Source organism: Archocentrus centrarchus, chromosome 11 (assembly GCF_007364275.1).
Source record: "Archocentrus centrarchus isolate MPI-CPG fArcCen1 chromosome 11, fArcCen1, whole genome shotgun sequence".
NCBI classification, from domain to species: domain Eukaryota; kingdom Metazoa; phylum Chordata; class Actinopteri; order Cichliformes; family Cichlidae; genus Archocentrus; species Archocentrus centrarchus.
The window spans coordinates 537,916-562,660 of NC_044356.1; the positions used below are offsets into that span (position 1 = coordinate 537,916).

Consider the following 24,745-nt stretch of genomic DNA (forward strand, 5'->3'; position numbering starts at 1 on the left):
ACTGTTTAAAAACTATTAACTAACAATTATCCTCTGCTGTGGTGATACAGAAAACTGCAAAAAACATGGACTGGTAGGAAGCCTAGCGGTAGACCCGGATCATACCAGAGTGATTACATCTCTGGACTGGTTTGTTGTATGTTTATTTTAATTATTTTATATTGGATTCAAAATGACTCAGTTTGGTTTGATCATATAAATATGACACAATGTTTACTTGAAATTACTGAACTGCAATGTTGCAATAAAATAATAATAATCAAAGTTTATTAGTTACATAACTAATGATACTTTGTGAAGAAATATGTTTTCCTATTATTATTTTACTATTATGATTGCGACTCACAGTAAAGTCTGGCGGTCCCCAGGGACCCCAGTGCATATTCTGTATATTAAATGCCAGTAAAACAGCATGCCACAAAAAAGAGTGTAGATCTCAGCATCTGGAGGTTGCCTAGACATGCTGTTTGAGTATGTAAATATGTTAATACGTTATTCTTAATAAACTGGATTGACAAGATCTTGCACATCCACACAGCTTTAGGCATTTTCTATCTGATTTTCATGTGAACAAAACAGCTGCTCAGGATATTGTAGAATAATGAGGAACATGTGACTCAAATGTAGGCCACTGATCACAGGAAATTTTGAGTCTTTCAGCATGTAGAGCCCCCACTCAGGTGACCCTTTCTAATCAGTGAGCATCTCATTGAGAGTGTGGTTCATCTATTGGCTTCTTGACAATGTGTGACCCCCAGAAAGTCTAGATCATTTTTGTCCAACAACTCTGTGGCCAGTAAACCACCACAAGGTGAGTTCAGGATCCTGTTGCTCTTTTTACTTCATATATAACAAAGGTAATGGTCTTCACAGGAGCTGACTGCAGGGGTTTTTACTATGCGCCAGCAGTGTCTACAATTTAAAACTAATCTATTGGAAGCAGTTGTGAAGCCAGTGAGTTTTGCATTTTCTCAGAACCACTTTGTATCACTAAAAAGATGTGGGTGGAGTTAAGTTTCTCCTGATACTTTTGGTCTCTACAATTGCCCCTCAGAACAGGCTGTAAAGGCTTCAAGCAGTCTGCAAAAGGAACCTAAAGTGATGACGTTTCAAACTCAGATCATTGGATTTCATTACTTGATTCCATCTCTTCCAGACTCCCTAATGTTGCATGTTGACTGTTGGCTTGTGACTTTTAAAAGTGTGATCATGGTTGTTAGTCAGAAAAAAGAAAAAAAAAAAAAACATTTGAAAATGACCTCAATAATCAGCTATGACATTATTATTTTCTGCAGTTATCTGATGAAAACAATTATGTTTGTTCATTTTTGTAACTTCTATTAAGATCTAATTATAATATATACGTAACTGCAAAAGTCAACTTTATTTGCTTTTTCATTTTGTTTCCACAGTCCACACACTTATCATCAACACCAGTTCCTCCTTAAGATTAAAATGTTAGCAGGTGATGACTGAAACTGTGAATCACAATGATTGATTCTGAATCACTCTTCTACACATGATTCAGCAGAACTTTGCCGAGAATTGTCTTTAATTATAAAGCTGGGTGTATATAACAGCTGGATAGTGTAGTGGCAAAACACTATTAACAAGATCAAGGCAGCACACTAGTCATCCAGTTGTCTAAAGGTCTCTAAGCTTTGAAACAGATGCCATAGAAACCTTCCAAAAGTCACCACATGAACATACAATCATACAATGTCCATTAAGGGCTTCAAAACCCTGACTTGGATGATGTTATTTTAATTGTTTCATTAATAGTGTCATAACTATTTAGGGAGATTTATGAGACCTGTTGATGGACTTCAGACTTTAATATTGTACGATAAAACTCATCATTAATGTGACCTTACCCCTCCACTGACAGGTCCGTAGCTGTGTCCAGATTTATCCGGTTCTTCCAGGTACAGTGTATAGAAATCTGGCCTTTTGAGGAGGATGGGGTGGGGTGTGGTCCAAAACAAACAAAACAATCAAAAAGTTTCTTTTTTCTCTCAGATTTGATGAACTTTTTTGCTTGAAGCCAAAAACAACCAACCAACCTTTCCTTATCTGGCAACTGGAGCCACTTAAGCAGAGTGAATACTCTTTCTTCAAAGGGCACTTTACTAAAACAAAATAAAACAAAACAAAAGAACAGATGAAAAAAATACAGGCCCAAAGTAAAACGTCAATGTAAAAAAAAAAAAAAATGGTGAATAAGTTTGATACATCACTGATACACAATGTAAAAAATCGTTTCCATATCACTGAGGTAAAGTTGATTATCTATAATGATCCTGGGCAGTTGTCAATCATTTTGTGTTTTGTTAGTTAATATTCTGGTTTTGATTCCTCGTGTATTCTTTGGTTGTGGTTGTTTGGGTGTTTATTGTTTATCCCCCTGTCCATGTGTCAAGTTCATGAGTCCTAGCCCTTGTCTTTGTCTTTAGTTACTTTCAGTTTTATTTTGGTGTGTCTTTGGTTCCTCTGTGGTGTGTCTAGTTTTGCTTCCTGTGTCTCCCTCCCAGGTGTTCCCTATTGTCTCGTTACCTGTGTGTATATTTTGCCTCAGTCTCTCTTTGTTCCTTGTCAGGTCATTATTGATGTCTTTTGTTCCTGCTATGTGCCCCATGTCCTAGATTCATGTCTTTGCCTTTGTCCATGTCAAGTCAAATCAAGTTTAATTAATGAGTTGTAAATGGTGCCACTGGCTCCTGACTAGCCCTTGTGGATCAACCCTTGTAAATAAGGCTTAAATTTAAAATTAATCACCGGCCTCTCCGCTTGCTAGCCCCTCTTCTCTGCAGTCAATGCAGCGATGGAGGAGGAGGAGTTGCAGGCAGCGGCGGAGAGTTTTCCCCGGAGCCATTGCGTTTTGACACCGCAGGAATCCTCTGCCTGGTTCCTGGGATATTATGGCCCCTTGCCACCCAGCCCATTCACACCATCACTGCAGCCATGGATTTCCTTGCCATCGCTGCAGCAATGGATCTCCACGTCATCACTTCCACAACAGCCAGCACCATTGGAGAGGAAGCAAGACTGTCAGTGGCGAAATTGGCAGCCCGAGCCTGCTGACACAGTGAGTGACACTGCATTTTCCTCTCAGAGTTTTGAAAGAACTGTGAAATCAGTGACTGTGTTTTGTGAAACCATGGTTCAGGATGCTACTTCTGTAACTGAAACTGTTTCTCTGCCAGTTATGGCCACCTCTAAGACAGTTTGTTGTTTCTATGGCATTAAGGATAAGTTTGCATGTAAGGTATCTGCTCCATCAAACTATAAATTACTGGTTTTGTTTCAGCTACAATGCAGGACATTAGTGATTTGGTGACTAAGCTGTGTAATCAATGGCTTAAATGGCCCTGTGAGAGGTATAGGGAAGCCATAGCTCATAGATCGCATAGATCAGCCCTAGCGTCTGAACTCTTTACCAGCTTTAATTAAGGACTTTGTGAAGAAGTAATACATGATGATGATCCATGTTTCACTCTGAGAATCCTGACATGACTACTGAAGCTGAGACTGTTATCTAAGACTGAGACTGTTACGAAAAAATTGTCCGCAGAAGAAACTGTTATCAGACACTGCTGACTCCAAAAAGACTGTGAGCTATGCTCCTGTGAGGCATCCAGTCCCTGCACCCGTATCCACGCCATGCATGGGAGTGGCCGAGGACAGCCTCATTCCTGCACGCATATCTGTTTCACGGGTGGGGGCGGCCAAGCCTCAAGGAGTAACAAAGAGCTCACATAAGCAGTCCCGGTCATCTGAGGAGATGACTGTGCGCCCAGCAGAGTGGCTCCAGCCTCCTCTTCTGTCACCAGAGTCTAATTTTTATAGCATTGAATTGAGCAGGGAATCTAAACATAATCTGTGTGAATCTAAACGGGGAAGACATAGACACCAGAAACACAAACACAGAAGACTAGACACAGGAGGGATAACACAGACATGGGGAAGACAAGAACAAGGGAATCAGGAACTAATTACAAATAACTATAACCAAAAACTATAACAAACCAAGAACCTAAACCATAAGTTAACTTAGAAACACAACTAGAGAACTTAAAAAACAGACTTCAACCACAAAAACATGAAACACTGGGCAAAAGGCCCAGGACTATGACAACATTTACATGAAGAAGGGAAATACATAAATAACTGACAGAAGCTGTTTTGCTGTGGTTAAATCAGAAAAGATAAAACATAATTCAGGAAGTCTAATTTTAATAATACACTGAAGAAATTAGACACTGCCCCTTTGCCAATGGAGGTGTTTTATCTTTGCTTACGGACGTGGTGAAGACCGGAAGGTCTTGAATATTAAAGGGGCTTGTTTGTGGGGTCCATTCTAAGTCACTATTTAGTATTCAAATCTAAAAAAGATGAAAAGATTCTGGTCTCAGATAAAAATACACCTCTCTACAATGGTAACTGATGTCTTAAGTGATGTCTCTGTCTCAGTAATGCTGTAACATATGCACATTCAGCAGTTCAAGAAGAGGCTGGAATCATGGCTTCATGTGGGCAGCTTGACTGCAGATGAACAGATCTATGGTACCTGCAGCAACCAAATGCTGCTGCAAAATAGCAATCCAAAGCATGGTGCCAAAATCAAAGATTTCTAAAGAAAAACAAATGAGAAGTATGACCTAGCCAAGTACATCACCTGTCTATTCAACCTTTTTAAAACAGAACGGCACATCAACACATAGCTACTGTAGGTTTAGTGACTTTTGGTACATTGAATTTCCACTGTTGGTTCAGTAAAATACCTAGCAATCCAACTTACAAAGGAAGTAAATCAGTTTCTGTAAAGTGTTAAACCTGGAATCATTTGACATCATTTAGGAGATACCGTATTTCACAGAAGTGGTATCTCTCTTCTTTGGAATACTGCTAGTCAGAAGCTTGTGACTTTGATGCATGTTTCTGCACTTGGCTTGTGTAAGGTTATTCTTTGTCCCTTGCCTGAGCAACTGTGATTCTTCCCTGTGTGTTCCTTGCCCCTGTGGTGTTGTGAATTTAGTTTTGCCTTGCCTTTTGTACTTTGTATTTCATGGACACAGTCTTAATAAACAACCTAAGTTTAAAGGTGTGCCTATTTTATTTATTGGAAGACTTCCAGGTGCTATCACTCAAAGTTATCACCCTCATCTGGATAAATAAACTGTACAGAGTTCAGGTAAATTGCACAGAACACGCAGGATGTGAGGATAAAGTACATTACTGTGATTTGAACTAGGAATGGTAATAAACAGGCTTTCAGCTGGCAAAGATGGGAAGTAACAAGTTGAGAAAAAAGTTGCAGCTGTAATGCCTGATAAACTCCGGTGCTATCTGTTCTCTGTAACCTAAGTCTCGCCAACCATCCCACACAGACATAAAGAGTACAGTCCCACTTCACATTCTGTTAGTGTTTATGACAATAATTACATTGATAAGAGTGTGTGCAACTTAACAGGCATTATCAAAAATTCCCGATTTTGTATTGGGCATTCACCGATGTTCTGTCACAGACTGCTATATGTCACGTGGCTCAAAGACCGACTCCAAGGATTAAATACAGAGACAAAAAAGCACAATTTCAACAAAAAAAATCAAAATTATATATATATATATATATATATATATATATATATATATATATATATATATATATATATATATATATATATATATATATATTAAACCACTACCAAGACTATAAGATGCTTGGCTATAAGATGAACAGCAATAATGAGCAGTACCCTCCATGGAAATGACGACTAGAGGCTAAGATCAAGGCAGCACAGAGGGAAGTTAGCCAGCTCTCAGAGTTGCAGAAAGATGTAATGAAGAAAACGGTGCCTAAGAAGTACAACAGGCTGTCCATACCTGAGGCCTTAGAGACTGCCAAGCAAAGACTCACAGCCTTGGCTAGCTGCATGAAGAGGTATACCAGAGGGATAGAAGCCAGGAAAATAAACTGGATGTTCTCCACCGAACCATCCAAGGCTCACTGGCAGGGAAACAATATGAGAACAGCACCCCCACCAAGGCTGGGGACGGCACAATACTGGAAGAGCATATGGGAGAAGGATGCGTCACACAACACCAATGCTCAGTGGCTAGTGGATCTAAGAGCAGACCACAGCAACCTCCCTGAACAGGCCCCAGTAACCATCACAGTGGCAGACATCCAAGAAAGAGTCTCACACATGAAGAGCTGGACAGTACCAGGCCCTCATATGATCACACCTACTAGCTAAAGAAGCTAACTGCACTCCAATAGCGCCTGGCAGCACAAATGAACCAGCTGCTAGAGGCTAAGACACACCCAGAATGGCTGACTAAGGGCCGGACAGTCCTGATCCCCAAGGACCCCCAGATGGGAAGAACAAGATCCGGGCTATCAACACCTATGCCCTGCCAGTCGTCAGATACCCTGCTGGGATAATAAGCTGGCCAAAGGAGGAGATGGAAGCCACTGATGTTAAGATAAGAACACTCCTTACCATGCATGGAGGGTTTCATCCCAAATCCAGCACCCTGAAACTGTACGCTAAGCGGAAGGAAGGTGTCCGAGGACTAGTGAGTGCCAGAACCACTGTCCTAGATAAAACAATGAAGATCAATGAATACATCAGGAAGATGGCCACAAAGGATCATGTGCTTAGTGAGTACCTCAGGCAGAAGAAACCCAAGAAAGAAGAGGATGAAGAACAGGAACCATCATGAAAGGACAGGCCTCTGCATGGCATGTACCCCCGGCAGATAGAAGAAGTGGCTGACACAAAGAAATCCTACCAATGGCTGGACAAGGCTGGACTGACAGACAGCACAGAGGCACTAATCATGGCAGCACAAGAGCAAGCTCTGAGTACAAGATCAATAGAGTCTGGGGTGTACCACACCAGGCAAGACCCCAGGTGCAGGCCGTGCAGAGATGCTCCTGAGACAATCCAGCACATAAAAGCAGGGTGCAAGATGCTAGCAGGCAGGGCATACATACATGGAATGCCATAACCAAGTGACCAAGTGACCTGGAAGTCCCGAGGTCAAAATGGGACACTCCCCGAAGGGTGGTTGAGAACAACAGAGCTAAGATCCTGTGGGACTTCCAGATACAGACAGACAAAGTTGTTGTGGTTAACCAACTGGACATCGTAGTGGTGGACAAACAAAGGAAGAAAGTCGTGGTGATAGACGTTGCAACACCAAGTGACGGGAACATCAAGAAAAAAGAACACGAAAGGCTTGACATTTTTTTATATGTATATATATATATATATATACATATATATATATATATATATATATACCGTATTTTCCGGAGTATAAGTCGCACTTTTTTTCATAGTTTGGCTGGGGGTGCGACCTATACTCCGGAGCGACGTATATGTGACAATTATAACACATGAACCAAAATACTCCAGCCACTTGACATCTCCGTGAACTGCAGCTTTAAGGCAGTCTTGCGTAACCTGTGGGCGCAGTGGATGATGGATGGAGAGCACAGCTTAACGGCGACTGGGAGAATGCGCCACCCAACTTTCCTGGAAGTCATTGGATGGATCAAGAAAACATGGGCTTCAGTGACAAACCATCCTGTTGGGATTCAGAAAGGCTGGAATAATTGGAACTGCAGCTGACGACGAGTCTGACTAACGCGACACAGATGAGGAAGCGGCGCTTCGTCTACGGAGTGTACGGAATTGTTTAGAAGTGACACCGAGGATGAAGAATTCAATGGATTGATGGTTTGGTTAACTTGTTAGTATGTTCTTTATGCTATGGTTATCTGAATAACTTAATGTTACGTTAACATACTGTAGCGATTCTCTTAGTTAGAGAGCGTGTTGATGTTGTGGGATTTCGGACTGTTCGGGAGGTTCGTGAAGGCAGCATGGAGAGAGAGAAAAAGACCGAGAGCTTGCCTGTGTGTGTGTTGCTGTTCCGCTGTTGTAGTTGTGGTTGGCGTGGCTGTGGCCTACAGCAGCCGTTTTTCTGTTAATAAAGACGACCTTTGTTGTCAATATCGCCGACTTTGGAAGTGTGTTTACAACGTTACAATACCGAACACGTGTTCGTTGTGCGTCATGTAGCTGAATGTGCTACGTTAGCATAACGTAGGTGTAACCGTGTTCGTCCTGTTCTTTAATCCATTATTATTTTAAATTGCCGTTCAAGATGGAATTTCTGCTCTGAGTCTCGGATTCTATCAACCCCCCCCCCCCCCCCCCCCCAAAAAAAAGTGCGACTTATAGTCCAGTGCGACCTATATATGTTTTTTCTTCTTTATTATGCATTTTTTGGCTGGTTCGACCTATACTCCGGAGCGACGTATAGTCCGAAAAATACGGTATATATATATATATATATATATATATATATATATATATATATATATATATATATATATAAAAATGTGTGTGTGCTACAAGTGCTAAACAGGAGTTTTTTTTTTTTTAAAAAGAACAGTAAAGATTCTTTCTAAAGACTTTATGATCTGATCATTGTGTTTTCCTTTCTATGTTGTGTGTAATGACTGTTCAGTCGTGTTTTTCATTTTGATTGACTCAGGGTCTGATCTGACAACATTGTTTTTGAGCACTGTTTGAACTCTTTTGAGGCAATTGATTGGTTTTGCAGGAAGAGCCAGGTTTTGTGAATGTAGTTTGAAACTGAGTTTTGTGTTTACAGTTTAGAGACATGGAGGGATGGTTTCAAGAAATGTGTCTTGGCAATTGAAAAACTGTAACATACTGTGTGTCATACTGCTGTTTGATTGCTGTCATGTACTCAATTGTATTGAAGTATGATTTTGTCCATTTTTAAAAAACTGTGTACCTTGAATTTAATTTATTTTCTCTTTTTTTGGTGGTCATTCCCTTCCATTGTGATTGCAGGTTATGGGAATGATGCTGTAAAATGACCCCTGGTTGGATGAAATGTAACAGCTACAGGACTCTCAGTCATGACCATTGCCACATAAATATTTTGGGCAACACAAACAACATCACAACCAAAGTCTAAACATTACATAACTGAAACAAGCACCAGAATACTACTACAAAAAAGCTTTTTTGGTCTCATCTGACCACATGACCTTTTCCCATCCCTCCTCTTTTTCTGGCGTGAGCAGGGGGACCTTACGTGCCCTACAGGATTTTAATCCACAATGGTATAGTGTGTTGAAAAGGATCATCTTTGAGACTAGTTTCTGCTCTCTTCGAGTCCCCCATGTATTTCTCAGAATCATCCTCACCCCACGAGGTGAGATTTTGCATGGAGTCCAAGACTGAGGAAGATTGACAGTCTTCCCTAACATTGTGTTTCTTCCATTTTCTAATAATTGTGCCAACAGTTGTTGCCTTCTCACCAAGCTGCTTGCCTTTTGTCCTGTAGCCCATCCCAGCCTTGTGCAGGTCTATAGTTTTGTCCCTGGTGTCCTTAGACACCTCATTGGTCTTGGGCATGGTGGAGAGGTTGGAGTGTGATTGATTGGGTGTGTGGACAAGTGCCTTTCATACAGGTAACGAGTTCAAACAGGTGCAATTAATACAGGTAATTAGTGAAGAATGGGAGGGCTTCTTAAAGAAAAGCTAACAGGTCTGTGAGAGCCAGTTCTTGCTGGTTGGTAGGTGATTAAATACTTATTTCATGCAATAAAATACAAATTGATTAAAATCCATGCTGCAGAGAAAGAAAGAAAGAAAGAAATGACTGTCTCACCTATCATAAGACTGGTAGATGTCAGGAAAGCTATCATTGATTTTCACATCTGATCCAGGCCAGAAGAAAGTCCCAGATTTCAGTCCCTGGTACTTTGCTGTATGCCAAATCTTCAAAAACAAACAGGACACGTGATCGTCACTGAATCATATTTATTAAGTTTATCTTTTACAAAATTTTCAAAAGAACTTCAGTCTTATCTTATCACACTGTTTACAAGGAACTCAAAAGCAGTGTGTTGAAACTGCGTTAAAAAAATAAAAATTATTAACCCCCCTGAAACCTGGCTCTTCTCACCAACAGAGCTAAACCAACCTGCTTTCCTATTATGTAACCATTATGGGCAGTTGGTGTTACGCAACAATGCATAGCTGAAATGTACAAATCCTTAATGAAAATTGTTAAAAGCCAGAAAATATATTTTTGTATTTCTATTTTTTTTTTTTTTTGTCTATTACAAACTAAGCACTGATAGAAATGATCATAACCTGCAAACTATCATTTCTTGTCTTGTTTGATTTTAAAAGGACACCTTACACTTAAGGAAAGCACACCTTTAGTTTCAGGTTTTTGATGTTTAACCTAAATGTAATTAAGTAATCAGACCCAACAAGACTCACAGGTTGCCCAAGGTACCAGTCTGGGTTGTTTTTCTCTGGGCTGGAAAGACTGAAGGTAGCATCAAACACAGGGTCATACATAACATTGTCAATCAAACCATTTGACTCTGGGTAGAGACCCTAAGGAAGGAAGAAAGGGGAGAAAGGAGAGGACAATTAGGAGTTAAACTTTTTTGAATATTGACCAGCTTCTCTGTGAAACTCGGCTGAACAGAACATGTGACATGAATAGTCTTTTATTAGTGATCTTGTAGAGTGATCTTTATGACTGAGTGAGTCATGCATCTGTGCGTTCTGTGTGTTATCTTTACTTGTCTTATCAAAACAAGCTTTTAGTGTGTGGGCGCTGGGATTCCCTCATGCCATTTCCAAGAAGCCTACAGAGCCTTTTTTTGGAGGGGGATCCCTCTTTAGGAATGTTCTGTTCAGCTCAGTTTCAGCATGTTTGTGTGTGTGTGTGTGTGTGTGTGTGTGTGTGTGTGTGTGTGTGTGTGTGTGTGTGTGTGTGTGTGTGTGTGTGTGTGTGTGTGTTTTCATCCAGCAAAGCGGGGGAGAACCACTGCCTTATCTGAAAGGGGGGAATGGAAAACTGTTGGCTGAAGGATAACCTGTAGCTCCGGGATAGTCATACTTGTTTTCATATTTTTTTGTAACTCTCTTCTCCTTAATGTCACATACACAGTTACATAATTCATCATCTGAATCATTCAAGTTGTAGTAAGAGGTTTATAGGAGTGTAGGAAGGGTTTATAAAGCCTTAAAATAGGTATAAATAATAAAATAAATATAACACTGCTACTTTGAGGATTTTCACCTATCGTGGGAGGGTCTGGAATGTAACCCCTGCGATAGGTGAGAGATCACTGTACATGCGTCTGTATTTTATAAACTAAAGACAGGGGTGGGGTTGGCACTTGGATCTCCCAGTTAAATAGACCAGTGGAGTTTTATTACTGTTAGACCCCTGTAAACGCCAATACTTTTGAAACTTCAGCTTACATCTCATTATTTGACCATCACTTAACTTAAAATATTATTGAAACTACACGCTATTCTGAGTCAGGACAAATCCTTTATGACCCCATAGAGTACTTATAGTTTACTCAGCCCCCACAGACTCAAGCACATCTGTATAGGTGCGCCTACGCACAGCCTTTGTAGCAGGCTTTGGTTCTTTGCACACCACTGGCTGCAGGCATACATGACTCTTGACAACAAATTACAAACTAGCAGTATAATCAACACTGGAGCAGGAGTCAGTAAGGCAAGCAAGGCAGATAAGGGGTAGTTAAAATCCATGAAATGAGCCCTTACATCAAGAGAACACAAAGAAATAAATATAATGGAAATAATGGAAAAATTACTGGAAAGCAAAACAACATGGAAACTGACAAAGGGATGTGGGGGACAATATATATATCAGGGTGAGTGATTAGGTACTTGGTGCCAGGTAGTGCAAAAAAAATGAAGGGAAACTAAAGTAAGACGAAGAATGAACAAATAATTTAAAAAGCAAAATGATGACAGTAGCAAAATAAAGCAAAAAGAACCCTAAAATTGTCATGCTCTCCAGTTTTTATTCCTTTATTCTTTTTTGTGTTCCAAATTTTCTATAGATGAACTGAAGCTAGTATTCCTGTAGACAGACTGCAGACAGTTGTAGCAGTTGGCTAGTGCAGTTTTCCTTGATGACTCACACCCTTTGTACTGTCAGTTTCCGTTTTTGCCTTTGTGGTTTCTGGTCTCAAAATGTTGAACAATAAAGTTTAAAAACAGCCCTGTTCCAACATCACTCAGATGAACAAATAAAAGCTTTGTTACTTTGTGGATTACATGATACTTAAAATTATTATTAGTTTTTATTTTCAGTATTTTTTACTATGCATATCTATTGTCTATTGTCTCTCAAGTGACAGAGTGAGTTTTTTACTAGTCAGAAGGTCAGTGGACCCCTGAGTACAGTCCGCATGCAAAGTACTGAGCACTCAAAGTCAGCAAAGTGCAAAGGAGCTATATACGTAAGTGCCAGTCCATTTATCACAAAAAGATATTGGATTTCCCCAGACTGCATGGCTGATGAAGTAGTGGTTAATGTGTGCCATGTGTCTGTACCGTAACAATGGAGTAGTGATTGGGAAAGGTCTTTGTTGGAAATGCTGCCTGCATGTATGGAGCAGAGGTTCCACACTTTCCTGTGAAGAAACAAAAGCACATCAGAGCACAACACATCATAGTTAGAACTGATCAGAGCTGGAAAGCAACAAAGTAAAAATACTTTGTAACTGTACTTGAGTAAAATTTTCAGGTATCTGTATTGAGTATTATTTTATTATTTTACTCCCTGCATTTTTATACAACTAACTGTACTTTCTATCCTTACATTTTCAGAACAGACTCATTACTTTAGTTTTTAAGACATCTGAGGGAAGTTTTTATTTTTGGTCACTGTGCCTTCAAACATTAAACCAATCTGAGCCTAAATGGAATAACAGTAACACATAAGGGACAATTATTTTGGATTATTCATCCCTGGGTCTTATCACATACAAAGACATGAAAGACGCAAAACCATAGAATTTATGCATCATTTATAGCAATGTACTCAGGGCTTACAGTGGGCGAGAACAATCCAGAACAACAATTTTTGGTCCGTAAGTTGTTGTGTGGTATTTCAGCATCTAGCTAGCACTACAGAAGAGGAGCAAAAATTAAGGGAGTAACTTGTGGCAGGTAATTTCAAATGCAACATTTCTAACAACTCAACAAATATCAGCAAACACACAAACTGTCTGCAGTTTGTCACACAGTGTGTCTGCAAGTTAAAGGTCCGGCTGCTGTATTTCCAGGGAGAGAACAGAGCGAGAGAGAAGTTCACTCAGAGATGGAGATTTTAAAACCAGGTTTTGGATCTGTCTATGATGTGAAGTTATTTTTTTCATATTATGAACCATCCTACAAAACAAACTGTTGTATACTAACTTTGCGTTTTTCAAAGGTTGCATAAAAATACTGCTTTAGTGCAGGAAAAACAGGTTAGTTTGCTGTACTGCAGTGAATTTACACAGCAGTTGTGTTCATGGTTAGAGTTCGGTTACATCAAGTGTAGCAAAGGTGAATTTGAAATTAAGCTGATGATGCTTAGATTAATTCACTGAATTCCACTTTTATACCAACTGTATGCTGTCAGTATAAAGACACTACTAAATGGGATACTGTTAGTGTAGGGGGTGGAAATGAGCCAAGATGGCTTGTGAAATATTGGGTTGAATTGCAAAGCCACTACAACCAATCTTAGGGTCCCCCCACCTGCTGAATCCCACTTTAACCCCTGACTGTACAAATTTGGGCGATGAGGTAGACTCCCCCTCTAAAATGTAGGTAACAGCAAATAGAGCTTTTTTTTTTTTTTTTTTTTAAATCTTTCTCTTTCTCTGCTCATGTTCTATATAACTGTGTTCAAGCTGAGTGCAATCATTAGAATTAAAATTTAGATTGAAATAAAGTTTGTATTCTTGTAATAATATTGATGGCAGAAATGTCCTCCAAAGAGCTACTTTTACTTTCTTACTTTGAGTACATTTCTTAGCCTGTACTTTTTCAGTTTTATGTGAGTAAAGACGTTGATCCAGCCCTTCAAGTTTTACCAGACTATTTTTTTTAACACAAATATCTGTACTTCTACTTAAGTACGGAATGTCTGTGCTTTTGCCACCTGTGGTGCCACTGTACTGGAAAAGAAATTCAGCCATTTGTGGCTTCTTTGTAATAACAGCATGTGAGTCATTTCCCTGCATGTGGGCTGCACAAATTCATTAAGCAGAGTACTGGAATTGAGCCAACCCTAAGCACAGTGACTACAAATTATATTTGGCAACCAGGAAATTCAGTGGAAGACCAAAAGGCCAAGGTATTTCCAAGAGCCCTCTTGGATGATGATCAGGATGTCAGCTTTCAATTTGTGCTTTAATCACCCAAAACTAAAGGCAGCCTGAAAGCAGGCGGGCAATTTTGGTTGACACTAACTGAGTTTGTCCAAAACAGGGATGAGAGCACTCCATGTCTGCAGGTACTCAGCCCTCAGGCCATCCAAAGACACGAGGAGCAGACGCTGCTTAAAGCTATGTGGACAGAAAACAAAAATTTAGTAGAGAAGATCAAATACTGACATAAGAATAAAAACTGACATGAACATGGTAAGAGTTAAGGTCACTTAATAAAAACAGGCACATTACACAGAGATAACTGATAGATAACAGGAATTCGTTATGAACACTTATGAACACTTCCAACATTTGCTCTTGACGTTTAGAAAAATGCCATTATTCTCCACATATCAGATAACTTATCAAACTGTAAAATTCCCCTCATTTCATCCTCTTCATCAAAAAGAAATTATTTGGATAAGAGCATATTTTTGTTTGTGAATACCTCCCTGAAAAATTACAGTCACAATCAACACAGCCAAGACACCAATCTATAAGAAACAAAACACAATATCTACATTTTTTTACTATGATTCTTGAATAAACTCTCATGTTGAAATGCCAACCAGTTCAGCAGAAACAAGCATGTTTACAGCCTGTTACCTAAATCGGTTTTGGTCTCAAGAATTGACTCTCTCCTTTGGGAGTATTTTTTTTTTTTTTTCATAACTGACCCACTTGGTCTGAAAGATAGACGGCACCACTGCTGGCTGCTGGTGGAGGTGCCTTCAGGAGCATTTTTGAAAGGACTTATTTCACACATAATTTGACCTGCTTTTTGGTTTATCAACAGAACCTTCAAAAAATCTCAGCTGCAGTTTTGTTGATTGAAATTCTAGAATTTTATCAGACTGTTAGAACTAATTAACACATCGGTCTGTTGCAGCCACACCAGTCTATGGATGCACTGTGCTGGGCATGCTTGTGTTAGCTGATAAATTGATATCCCACCCCATCATCCAAATATGGTGACTTCCACGCCCAAATAAACAAAATAGAGATGGCAGTAAAGCTAAAGTCAAGGCTTCCGAACGGGTCCCTTCAAACTAATATGATGGTGGGTACTTTCATCTTTTACATGCAGTTGATGATTATATCAAGGTCTAATTTAAAAGGCTGTGTAGATTACAGTTGTTTGATAGATTTGGGTAAGTAGGCATGCAGTTGATCTTCAGGAAGAATATGAAAGACAATTTCAATTTCCTGTTATAATCAGTTTATTTTATTTCCAAATAAATGATAGCCTATAAAGTCTTTGGAATAAATTCTTACCCTGCTGGACATGTAGGGGTTGACAGGTCATCACATGTATCTTCTACCCACTGTTTCTCATCTGCAGCAAGATGTAGAGAGACTTTAGTGTTCCAATGATACATTGTCTTTCATTATTCTATATCATTTTGTCTCATCAAATCCAAGTGATGGTACAGGTGTACACTTTTGAATGGACTTTTGTAACATCTGTTATCTTTGCCAGTTTTTATTTTGAGCTGCCAGTAGAAGGGTACTAAAGATTGAATGAGAATTTAACTAGAAAAAACTCCCAATAGAGCAGTCTTAAACCTAAAATGTTTTTGTTGGCCCAACATTTATTCAGGTAAATATGTGTGAGCTATTTTAAACTACACTGAAGTTATTTACAAAAAGGCAGAAAATCAGCCTTAACATTGTGTATATAGCCATACTCTCAGGCTCACTCCAGCTAAGAGGTCCTTGGGATGAACCTTTAAAGTGTATGTGTGGTTTATCATTGCAAGAGCCACTTGTGCCTTGAGAAGAAATCAGACCAAACAAATTCTATCATTAAATCAGTGCAATAACTCACCTCCTCTTATCAACCAGTTTATTGTCAATTCAAAGTAATTTCTGAAAAAACTAAAACAAATACTAGCATTTAACGGAAGACCTATATTACCTACAAGATGCATGAGGTTTATAAAGAATCAACACTATTTACTTACAGTTTTTATGCTTAAAGAGGTTTTCTTGAGCCACTGCTGGCTTTTAAATCTCATAGTCTACTAAATAATTCCAGATGTTTCCTATTTCTACAGTCTCTGCAATGTTTCTCTAGCCTCACCATGGCAGACGTGTCTGTAGTTGGTGCAGCAGTCTCCTGCAGAAAGGCAGTCGTCAGAGCAGTGACACTTGCTCTCCACCAGCCTCGTCTCTCCACAGCGCAGCTTTGTGCATTCCCACTGCTCAGCTGAAGGGAAAAGTTATGGAGTTAAGAACAGAATTACATTCCATTCAGCTGACCAGGACAGGAAATATAAGGAATAGTGCGGGGGTGTAAGTTAAACCTACAAATTGATTGCAGCTATCCCCTTTGTTTTTTTTTCACTCCACAGGTGAGCAAAGTAAATCAACACCATTTGTCATTGCCACCATTTTTGAGTTATCTTTGTTATGCTGAGAGATGTCCACTGCATTGTAAAAAATACATTTTATGACCACAGCAGTCAATAAATGATTGCTCTGTTTGCTTCTGGGATCTGCATGCCCTCCCTTATGCATACATAAAAAGCCAAGGGCAAGAAGCTGCAAGCCCCCCTCATAAACAGAAAAGGTTTCAGTGACATCAATATTTATTAAGTCCAAAATGGTGTGAAATGGATGAGCTGAGGGGGAGGTAAAGTGCAACAAGGTTTGCAGAGAGCATAAACTATTTGCAGGCTGATGCAGCTTAAATAACATGCTACATATAGCACGTGAGATTTGCCAACAGCATATGCCTGAGGCTAAGGTGATGTGGTCTGGCACTGAGATAAGCTGATCAGCCAGGATCAGTTGGTTGAGCTTGACTTATGTAATGCAAACATCAGTTTAAATATACAATGTCAAAAACAATGTCTCACTAGGAAGGGTGCAGATGTCATAGTAGTCAGAGCAGCAGCTTTTGGAGGCAATGCAGTTTTCATCACATCTGCAGCCAGGTATCTCATCATCAAAAGGCTCATAGCATCTATTCCTGCAGGATGTGTGAGGGATGACTGCAACAGAGAGATAAGACAGAATGTGTTATAACTCGTGACTTTGTTGATTAATGAAATAAAAAAGAAAATAGACTGAGACCATTGGAAGATGCAACCTTGAGATGTAGCAAAGATTTTGTTATTTTAGGCTTTCTGTAGAAAAGATGTTTCAAATCACCACAAAACTAATTTTCAAATAAAATGTTTCTAATGAAAATTTGTATGGAACCTCTTTGCTTATCGTTTTATAATCAAGGTTCATTATTATTGACCTCTGGATATAACAGTTCTGTGACACAGCACAAAGAAAATGCATGGGTGTCATAATGATGACAAACCATTGAGGGGAAGTCCTGGTATTATGCACTGTGATTTCCTGTCATGGATTACTCAGACATGACCTTAAGCCAATATTTACTAATCTTTCTCTACTATGATAACTCAGAATGCCTTTCTACAGCCAAACACTAGTCTATCAGATAGATCTGTAACTACTGAGAGCCATGCATTCATCTCATACACAAAAAAGTATTTGCATCCTTAAATTTCAGCTTTAGTGCAGTTCAGGAGTACTGGGAGTGGAGTTAAGTTAGATTTACCTTTACAATACAATATGGTGTGGGTGCTATCTGTTACTCATAGACACAACTGTAGTTTTCAAACTTTCTTGAAAGTTTTCAGAGTTGTTGGTTTGGTTCCACATGATGCTGCTGGTTCCACATGATTTATTTATTCTTTTAAATTTCCTTATTACCTTATTTCTCTAGATTATTTCTGACCTTCCTATTAGCAGTCTGGTAGGATGAGCATTTAAAAACAGCCCATATATATGTAAGGCTCAATCATTTCTTGAAATACCTGGCCTTGTGCAGTATGTGTGGTAGGCAGGTGTAAAAATTTGAATCTGAATTTGATTCTTTGAGTGGCAACAAGTGACATCATATAAATACAGTACTGTGCCCCTCGTTTTACTAGGAAATTGGGAAATAAGTGCAGCAATTTACTGAAATGTGGAAACTTGCTAGGAAATACAGGCAAAAGAAATGTACATTTCTAACAAGCTTCAATGTCAGTATTTGGTATCACCATCTTAATTCTTCAACACCCTGAACACAAGTTTTCATGTAATTTCTTTAAGCAGTCTTCAGGAATAGTTCTCCAGGCTTCCTGAAGGACATTCAAAGCTCTTTTTTGATGGTTGCCTTTTGTTCTGTTCTCTGTGAAGATGATCCCATACTGTTTCAATAATGCTGAGCCCCAGGCTCTTTTCAGGCCAGTCCATGACCCATAGTGTTCCATTGTTTTCTGCAAGGCATGCTTTTACTGCATTGGCAGTGTGTTTGGGATACTTGGCATGCTTAAAAAAATGAAGATATTTGCGATCAGACACTTTCGAGATGTTACTGCATGGTGGGTCAACAGTAAGGTAGTTTTATGCATGCATAATTTCGCATTCACTGTTGGACCCCTCTCCTTACTTCCTCCACACATACTGATGATGATTTGAACCAAAATTTTCAAATCTGGATTCATCACTCCATCAGAGCTGTTGCTCTAGAAAATCTGAGTCTGTCTCGTGTAACGTGGCAGGCTCAGATTTTCCTCCCTGTTTCCCTTCCTTAAGAATGGCTTCTTGAGAGCTGCCCTACCACTGAGACCACTTCTGATGAGGCTTCAGTGAACAATAGATGGCTCAGCCGAAGGGCTTAGATGAATCTCTAAGGTTCTGTGTCAAAACCACTTTTTTTTTGTGTTATTTTCTGTCTGGAGGATGTATGATCCATGATGATTTAGAACACCTGGTTCTGACACCATTCATTCTGTCGAATGATGTGAAGAAAATCTATTTAATACCAGATTTCAGACAAAGCAATACTGAATTTTCACCATACACTGATATATGTAAGGTAGCAGGCGCTTCTTTCTCTGCAACAATTCTGACATATCAGTCTTTTATTCTGGAGATAACCAAGCAACATTTCCCCATATCTTCCATAGCAATATTAATGTCTGAAGTAATGAATATGAGAGCTCAAGTATCACAACTTTTTTTCTTGAAATTCTTTTTGCTTAAATCAGGTGATTATGACTTAATACTTTTGAAAATCTTCCAAAAATCTATTAGTGTTAATAATTGCTACCCCCAGCCATTTCATTGTTGACTTATTTTTGTACAGTCTAACCTCTCTCCTTTTGGTTGCCAGAATGTGCTTCCAGTTCATTAAGCTTTCCATCCATCCTGTTTCTGCTTGTTTATTGCTGGGCATGTGGATTTTCCAAGAATCACATGACTGATGATTTCCATGTCGTTTGAGTCAGTGCCCTGATTCATTATTAGAAGTTCATTCACATGTTTATGAGTATTAAATCCAGAATCATTCTGGTATATGCCAGTATTTTAGTTGTTCAAAGTTTAAGCCTCATGAGATTATGGGATTTGCAACTTGACATCATATGCCTCATGTGGGATATAGTCATTTGTCACATTTTCTCTTGTGACACAGCATGAGGTTTCCATCTGACATGTAGACAAAAATGGCCTGCACAAGACAGGTGGAAATTCCTCTACAGGATGAGGAATTGAAGAACCTTCAAGTGAAAACAAAACTCTACTGAATTTTAGGAAACTTTAAACAGGTTCTGAGAAAGCCAAGAGAAATTTTAACAAGAACACAGCAAGAGCAGGACGCTTCTGTGCACATGAAAAGCAGCTATAAAAGGGTCAAAGACTGAGGAATATTTTGACTGCTTTTGCATTGTTTTTACATGTGTTAGTACACAGCCTCTACCACATGAGCCACAGCCACACCCCAAAGGCATTAACCAAAGAGGACAGAGAGTGAAAAAGGGAGCGAAAGAGAATCATGGCACATTTTATGGCACAAAAGGCAGCTGCATGAGTTAAACTTCACAGAAATGTAGACTCTTAGAGAATCCGCACGCATTATCCCACTGTAATGTACGTGTTGGGTTTTTTGTGTTGTTGTTTTGCTATTGCTTTTTGCTTTTGTGTGTGTGCTACACATGTTGCCTTGTGTTAAATTTATAGGTGAACACCTCTGTGTGCTCCGACAGATACAGCAGTCTGTTTCTTCTACCCTCTGTGTGGTTGCTGGGATCAACCATCAACATAGTTTACTGAGACTGATTCACCAGTGCACATCCATGTGAAAAAGAAAATGTGATTTCCTTGGAAAAGCTAATATTTAGAGTGGAAAACAACTCTCGTGCCTAAGGTGGTGTTTCAGCATGAGAATAATAATACAAAAATAAGAGTATGATGTTTTCCAGCAGAGTCATTTGATCATGAACTGTATACAGTGTGGAACTCTGACCTTGTAGGGAAACAGCATGACTTTTTTTCCCTATGAATCAGGCCTCCTCTAAGAGAGAACAATAGTTCATTGAAACAAACTGACCCAAATATCAATGCTCATCTGACCTTTGACATTAGTGTGCTTGAAGGTACCATATAACGCATTCAGAACTACTAGGTGTCATTTGCCAGAACCAGAGGACCAAAACGTGTTCACTGACAGAACTTATTTTGTAACCTTATGAGCTGTCATCAACTCAAATACCCAGAGCTACCATCCTGGTAAAAAAAGTTTCCATGCCAGTATAAGGCAATGTATAAGAGTCGCTACTATAGTGCACATGCTTTCCCTGCTTAGACAGAGATGGAGACCGGGGAGTTGACTGGAGTCCCACTCTGGAACCCGTTTTCAAATTGTGCCATTTTCAGGGATTCAAATGCTGTTGTTGAGTAAACGAACATCCAGAATGTGACATGAGTTTACCATTTTCACCTGAAAATGTGGCCTTAATCTGGAGGAAGACATTTCTAGAGGGGGCACTCCTTTTTGAATGCCCTTTTTAAAGTGAGAGAAGGAAGTGAATTCCTCTGACTTAAAATCCAGATTGGTTTGACTCACTCTAAAAATCTCAGCTTCTTTCTGAGCCATCAAAATCAGATTGGCTTTAGTGATGATGGTATCTAAGATTAATGTATTTTAATAACAAAGTACATGTTCTGAAACTGTTTTTTTTTTCAAGTGGGTAAAAAAATATGGGAAGTATCTGAGCCTGCACAGACACATTTGCATGTTAGTATTTTTGTGTGTAATCGTGAGTGTCTGTGAGTTCACCTTGATTTTGACATCTCTGCAAATCCAGTCCAAGACCGAGTCCAAGACCGAGGATTACAGTCACAATCGACACAGCCAAGACACCAATCTATAAGAAACAAAACACAAATGTGATGTGATGCTTTCAACAAATATTTGCTTTACAGGTTGAACCATATTTCTTATAAAATCAAATGCAACTAAAGTGCCAGAAAGGCCAGGTTCCATCTCTGAGTGGAAGTGACATCTTCTACATTATATTGTTGCCAAAGAAGCTGTATAATGACAAGTAGAGGGTTTAGCAACAGCAAAGAGTTGTGTAAGTACAAGAGAAACTTATACCTAGAGTTCAACCCCACTGTGGTGTGTTTATTACCCTACACTGTACTTACAGGAGTACTTTAAGGAGTAATCTAAAACATTTATTCAGTGTCTTAAACCAACCCTTTTACAACATTAGTCAGATTCCAGATGTCTGATATAAAACTCATTTGTTGCTTGAGCTTTATGGAAACCCAGCTTGGAATGATGATCATTTATCCAGTTTTACAGTTTATAGACTAATTGTTGAAAAAAAAGACACCATCAATCCGATCTGTATTTATTATTTCTAGCATGAATAGAAGTACACAATTTGATGTGTTTATTATCAAGGGGTTTCTCCTACCATAAAAAAAATGCTTCAAAAGGCTTAAAACTGCTTGGTCTGCAATCTGGTGTAAAGTTAGGGCTCATAATCTCCTGATGAAAACCTTCCCACACTGTGTGCCAACTTAAATGTCTATGCCTGGAAATTTCTGCAATCTGCACTAAAGATATATGTGATAGGAGAAACTGTTATTGTTCAGTTACTCAGACATGAAGTTTGAATACTATTATGACCTGTTTTTGATTTGATGCCTGAAGTGTGTGCTAACACAAGCTTCAGAAGTGTTCACATGTTATTGTTAAACATAAAAATCATGAATTTTATATGTATCCTGTAGCAGAGCATCCAGCCATACATCCATCCATCCATTCTCTTCCGCTAATCTTGTTCAGGGTCGCGGGGGGGCTGGAGCCTATCCTAGCAGACATAGGGCGAGAAGCAGAGTACACTCTGTACAGGTCGCCAGCCTGTCGCAGGGCTAACACAGAGAGACAAAGACAACCATTCACTCTCAAACCTATGGGCAATTTAGAGTGACCAGTTAACCTAACACCAGTAAGTGCATGTCTTTGGAAGGAAGGAAACCAGAGTACCCGGAGGAAACCCACGCAGACACGAGGAGAACATGCAAACTCCTTACAGTGAGAGGTCCTGGTCAAGCAGCTTTTACAAATGAGTGCCAGTTTCGGTACACTCAGAGTCATCATTACAGTCACGTGCTGAAATTCCTTTGACCATGGTGTAATTTGTTTATATACTGACATTAGTGTTTTACTTCTGGCATTTGCACTTATGCTTTAGGAATCATAAAATCGGTGTCAATTTTCGAGGATTGTCTTGCAGAACAGAACATGAAAGCATCATAAACTTTCATTTTCCACAGAGCTTATTTTCTGCTATAATCCAAAAGTCAAAGGAATAAACCACGGTTCCCTTTTTTTTTTTTTTTTTCTATTTTGAAGGAACTATGGTGATACTACCCTCCATACGTGAGCATGAAGCACAAGTTCCTTAGTACCCAAACACCTCCCAAAGTTTGTATTGAAATAAAGTCCACTTAATCAAAACTAAATACTTACAATAATCTTCTTCTTCTTTCTCTGTGTCTCATTTACCCAGTTCATGGTTACTCTGAATGTAGCAGTTAGACATTCACTTCACAGTGACAGGCAGACATATGGCAGACAAACACAGAGGGACACACATTGCTTTACATAAAAGAAAGACATGACTGGAGTGACCTCTGGACCAAACACTAGAACTAGGCAAGCAAATGATTGCCAGAATGAAAAGATAACCCCACACTTCTGTATTTTCTCTTTTTCAAACCACAGCTGGTGCTTCTCTTGGTGATACTTTAACTCCAAAAACTCACCACAGTGCATGCTACATAAAAAGATTAAGCAGTTGGGGTAACGATCAACTAAGACCAAGAGTGTAGATGCAAATTTACAGTGTCAGACATTTTTGATTTCCCAGATTATTAATAATAGATAATAACTTTACTGGTTAGATAATACATTTATTAGAAATAATAAGAACTAATTTTAATAATCTTGATATCCATCAAATAATTGGGGTTATTTGATGTATATCAAGATAAATGAATTTTTTGCAAATGTAGCTGCTAATGGACTTTTGAAGGTGTTTGTAATGATGTGACACATTGACTCACACCTCCCTGTCATAAATCAGGCATTTGCCTTATCAACACTAATGGGAAGGTCCAGATTATTATTTTTTTTTTTAATTTTTTTACTGCTACTAGAAACCTTGAGCTTGGAACTATGACAAAGTCTCACTTGATAAGGTTTGATTATATTTTGAAATAATGAAACATCAGGACCTTTGAACTGAACAGCTTTTATAAAAACACTAGGACTGTAACAAAGCCAAGGGCAGGTTTCATTGTCAAGGCTCAGTTTTGATAGTTTTGTCAAAGCCACTACATTTTCCACACAATTTATTTTAGTTTATTTGGTTTAACATGCTTTACAAAAATTATATTTCCACTGTGGCCCCAGAGAGTTAGGAGCCTGAGCTAGTGCGTGAGGTTGAAAGATACTGGCTATATATAGTCATGCTCTTCTCAATACACAGCCTGAGCTCTAGAAACAGTCTCCTGGAGATTGGAAAAAACAGAGAACAACAGAGAAAACCAATGAAAAAAAGTTAAAACAAACATATTCCTTGATTATTGTTGCTTTGCTGAGTGTTCACTTTGTAATTTATTATTGTACTATGAATGGGGCAACATTCTGTTTTTCAGAAATATGTCTGTTTTGTTTTCTCATACCATACCATATCTGGATAAGCGGAAGAGGATGGATGGATGGATGGATAGATGGATGGATGATACAGTACTGCGTAAAAGTCCTGGGCTACCCTAAAGAGTCTGATTCTTTATATTTTGATGATTTTCAGTTCAGTTTTTGTGTAATTTGGGATCCTTCAGCCTTTTCTCTCTGTTTCCTTCCCTAAGGACAGCCACACTTCCACAGAGTCCATTTCTGATGAAGTTTCAGTGAACAGTAAATGTATCAACTGAAGGTCCAGATACATCTTGCAGGCCCTATATCAGGTCTTTGCTGGATTTGTTTCCTATTTCTTAAGGACATGACTTTCAAATGCTATTCATCTGGTGCAGATAGTTTTTTAGGCCTGACCT

General features: G+C 39.1%; 1 protein-coding gene across 1 annotated transcript in view; it reads right to left on the reverse strand.

Moving 5' to 3' along the window:
• LOC115787974 (venom phosphodiesterase 1) overlaps nucleotides 1–23,292 on the reverse strand; it is a 44,272-nt gene extending 20,980 nt beyond the window's left edge. Inside the window, exons 1-11 of the mRNA XM_030740802.1 lie at nucleotides 23,157–23,292; nucleotides 21,450–21,537; nucleotides 17,185–17,319; nucleotides 16,407–16,532; nucleotides 15,599–15,659; nucleotides 14,367–14,461; nucleotides 12,456–12,535; nucleotides 10,344–10,463; nucleotides 9,724–9,833; nucleotides 2,064–2,129; nucleotides 1,875–1,947 (exon numbers count right to left, since the gene is read on the reverse strand). Coding sequence (XP_030596662.1) covers nucleotides 1,875–1,947; nucleotides 2,064–2,129; nucleotides 9,724–9,833; nucleotides 10,344–10,463; nucleotides 12,456–12,535; nucleotides 14,367–14,461; nucleotides 15,599–15,659; nucleotides 16,407–16,532; nucleotides 17,185–17,319; nucleotides 21,450–21,537; nucleotides 23,157–23,201 — 999 coding nt within the window. The 5' untranslated portion in view covers nucleotides 23,202–23,292. The remainder of the gene's footprint in view (nucleotides 1–1,874; nucleotides 1,948–2,063; nucleotides 2,130–9,723; nucleotides 9,834–10,343; nucleotides 10,464–12,455; nucleotides 12,536–14,366; nucleotides 14,462–15,598; nucleotides 15,660–16,406; nucleotides 16,533–17,184; nucleotides 17,320–21,449; nucleotides 21,538–23,156) is intronic.
• Between the last annotated feature and the right edge of the window lie 1,453 nt (nucleotides 23,293–24,745).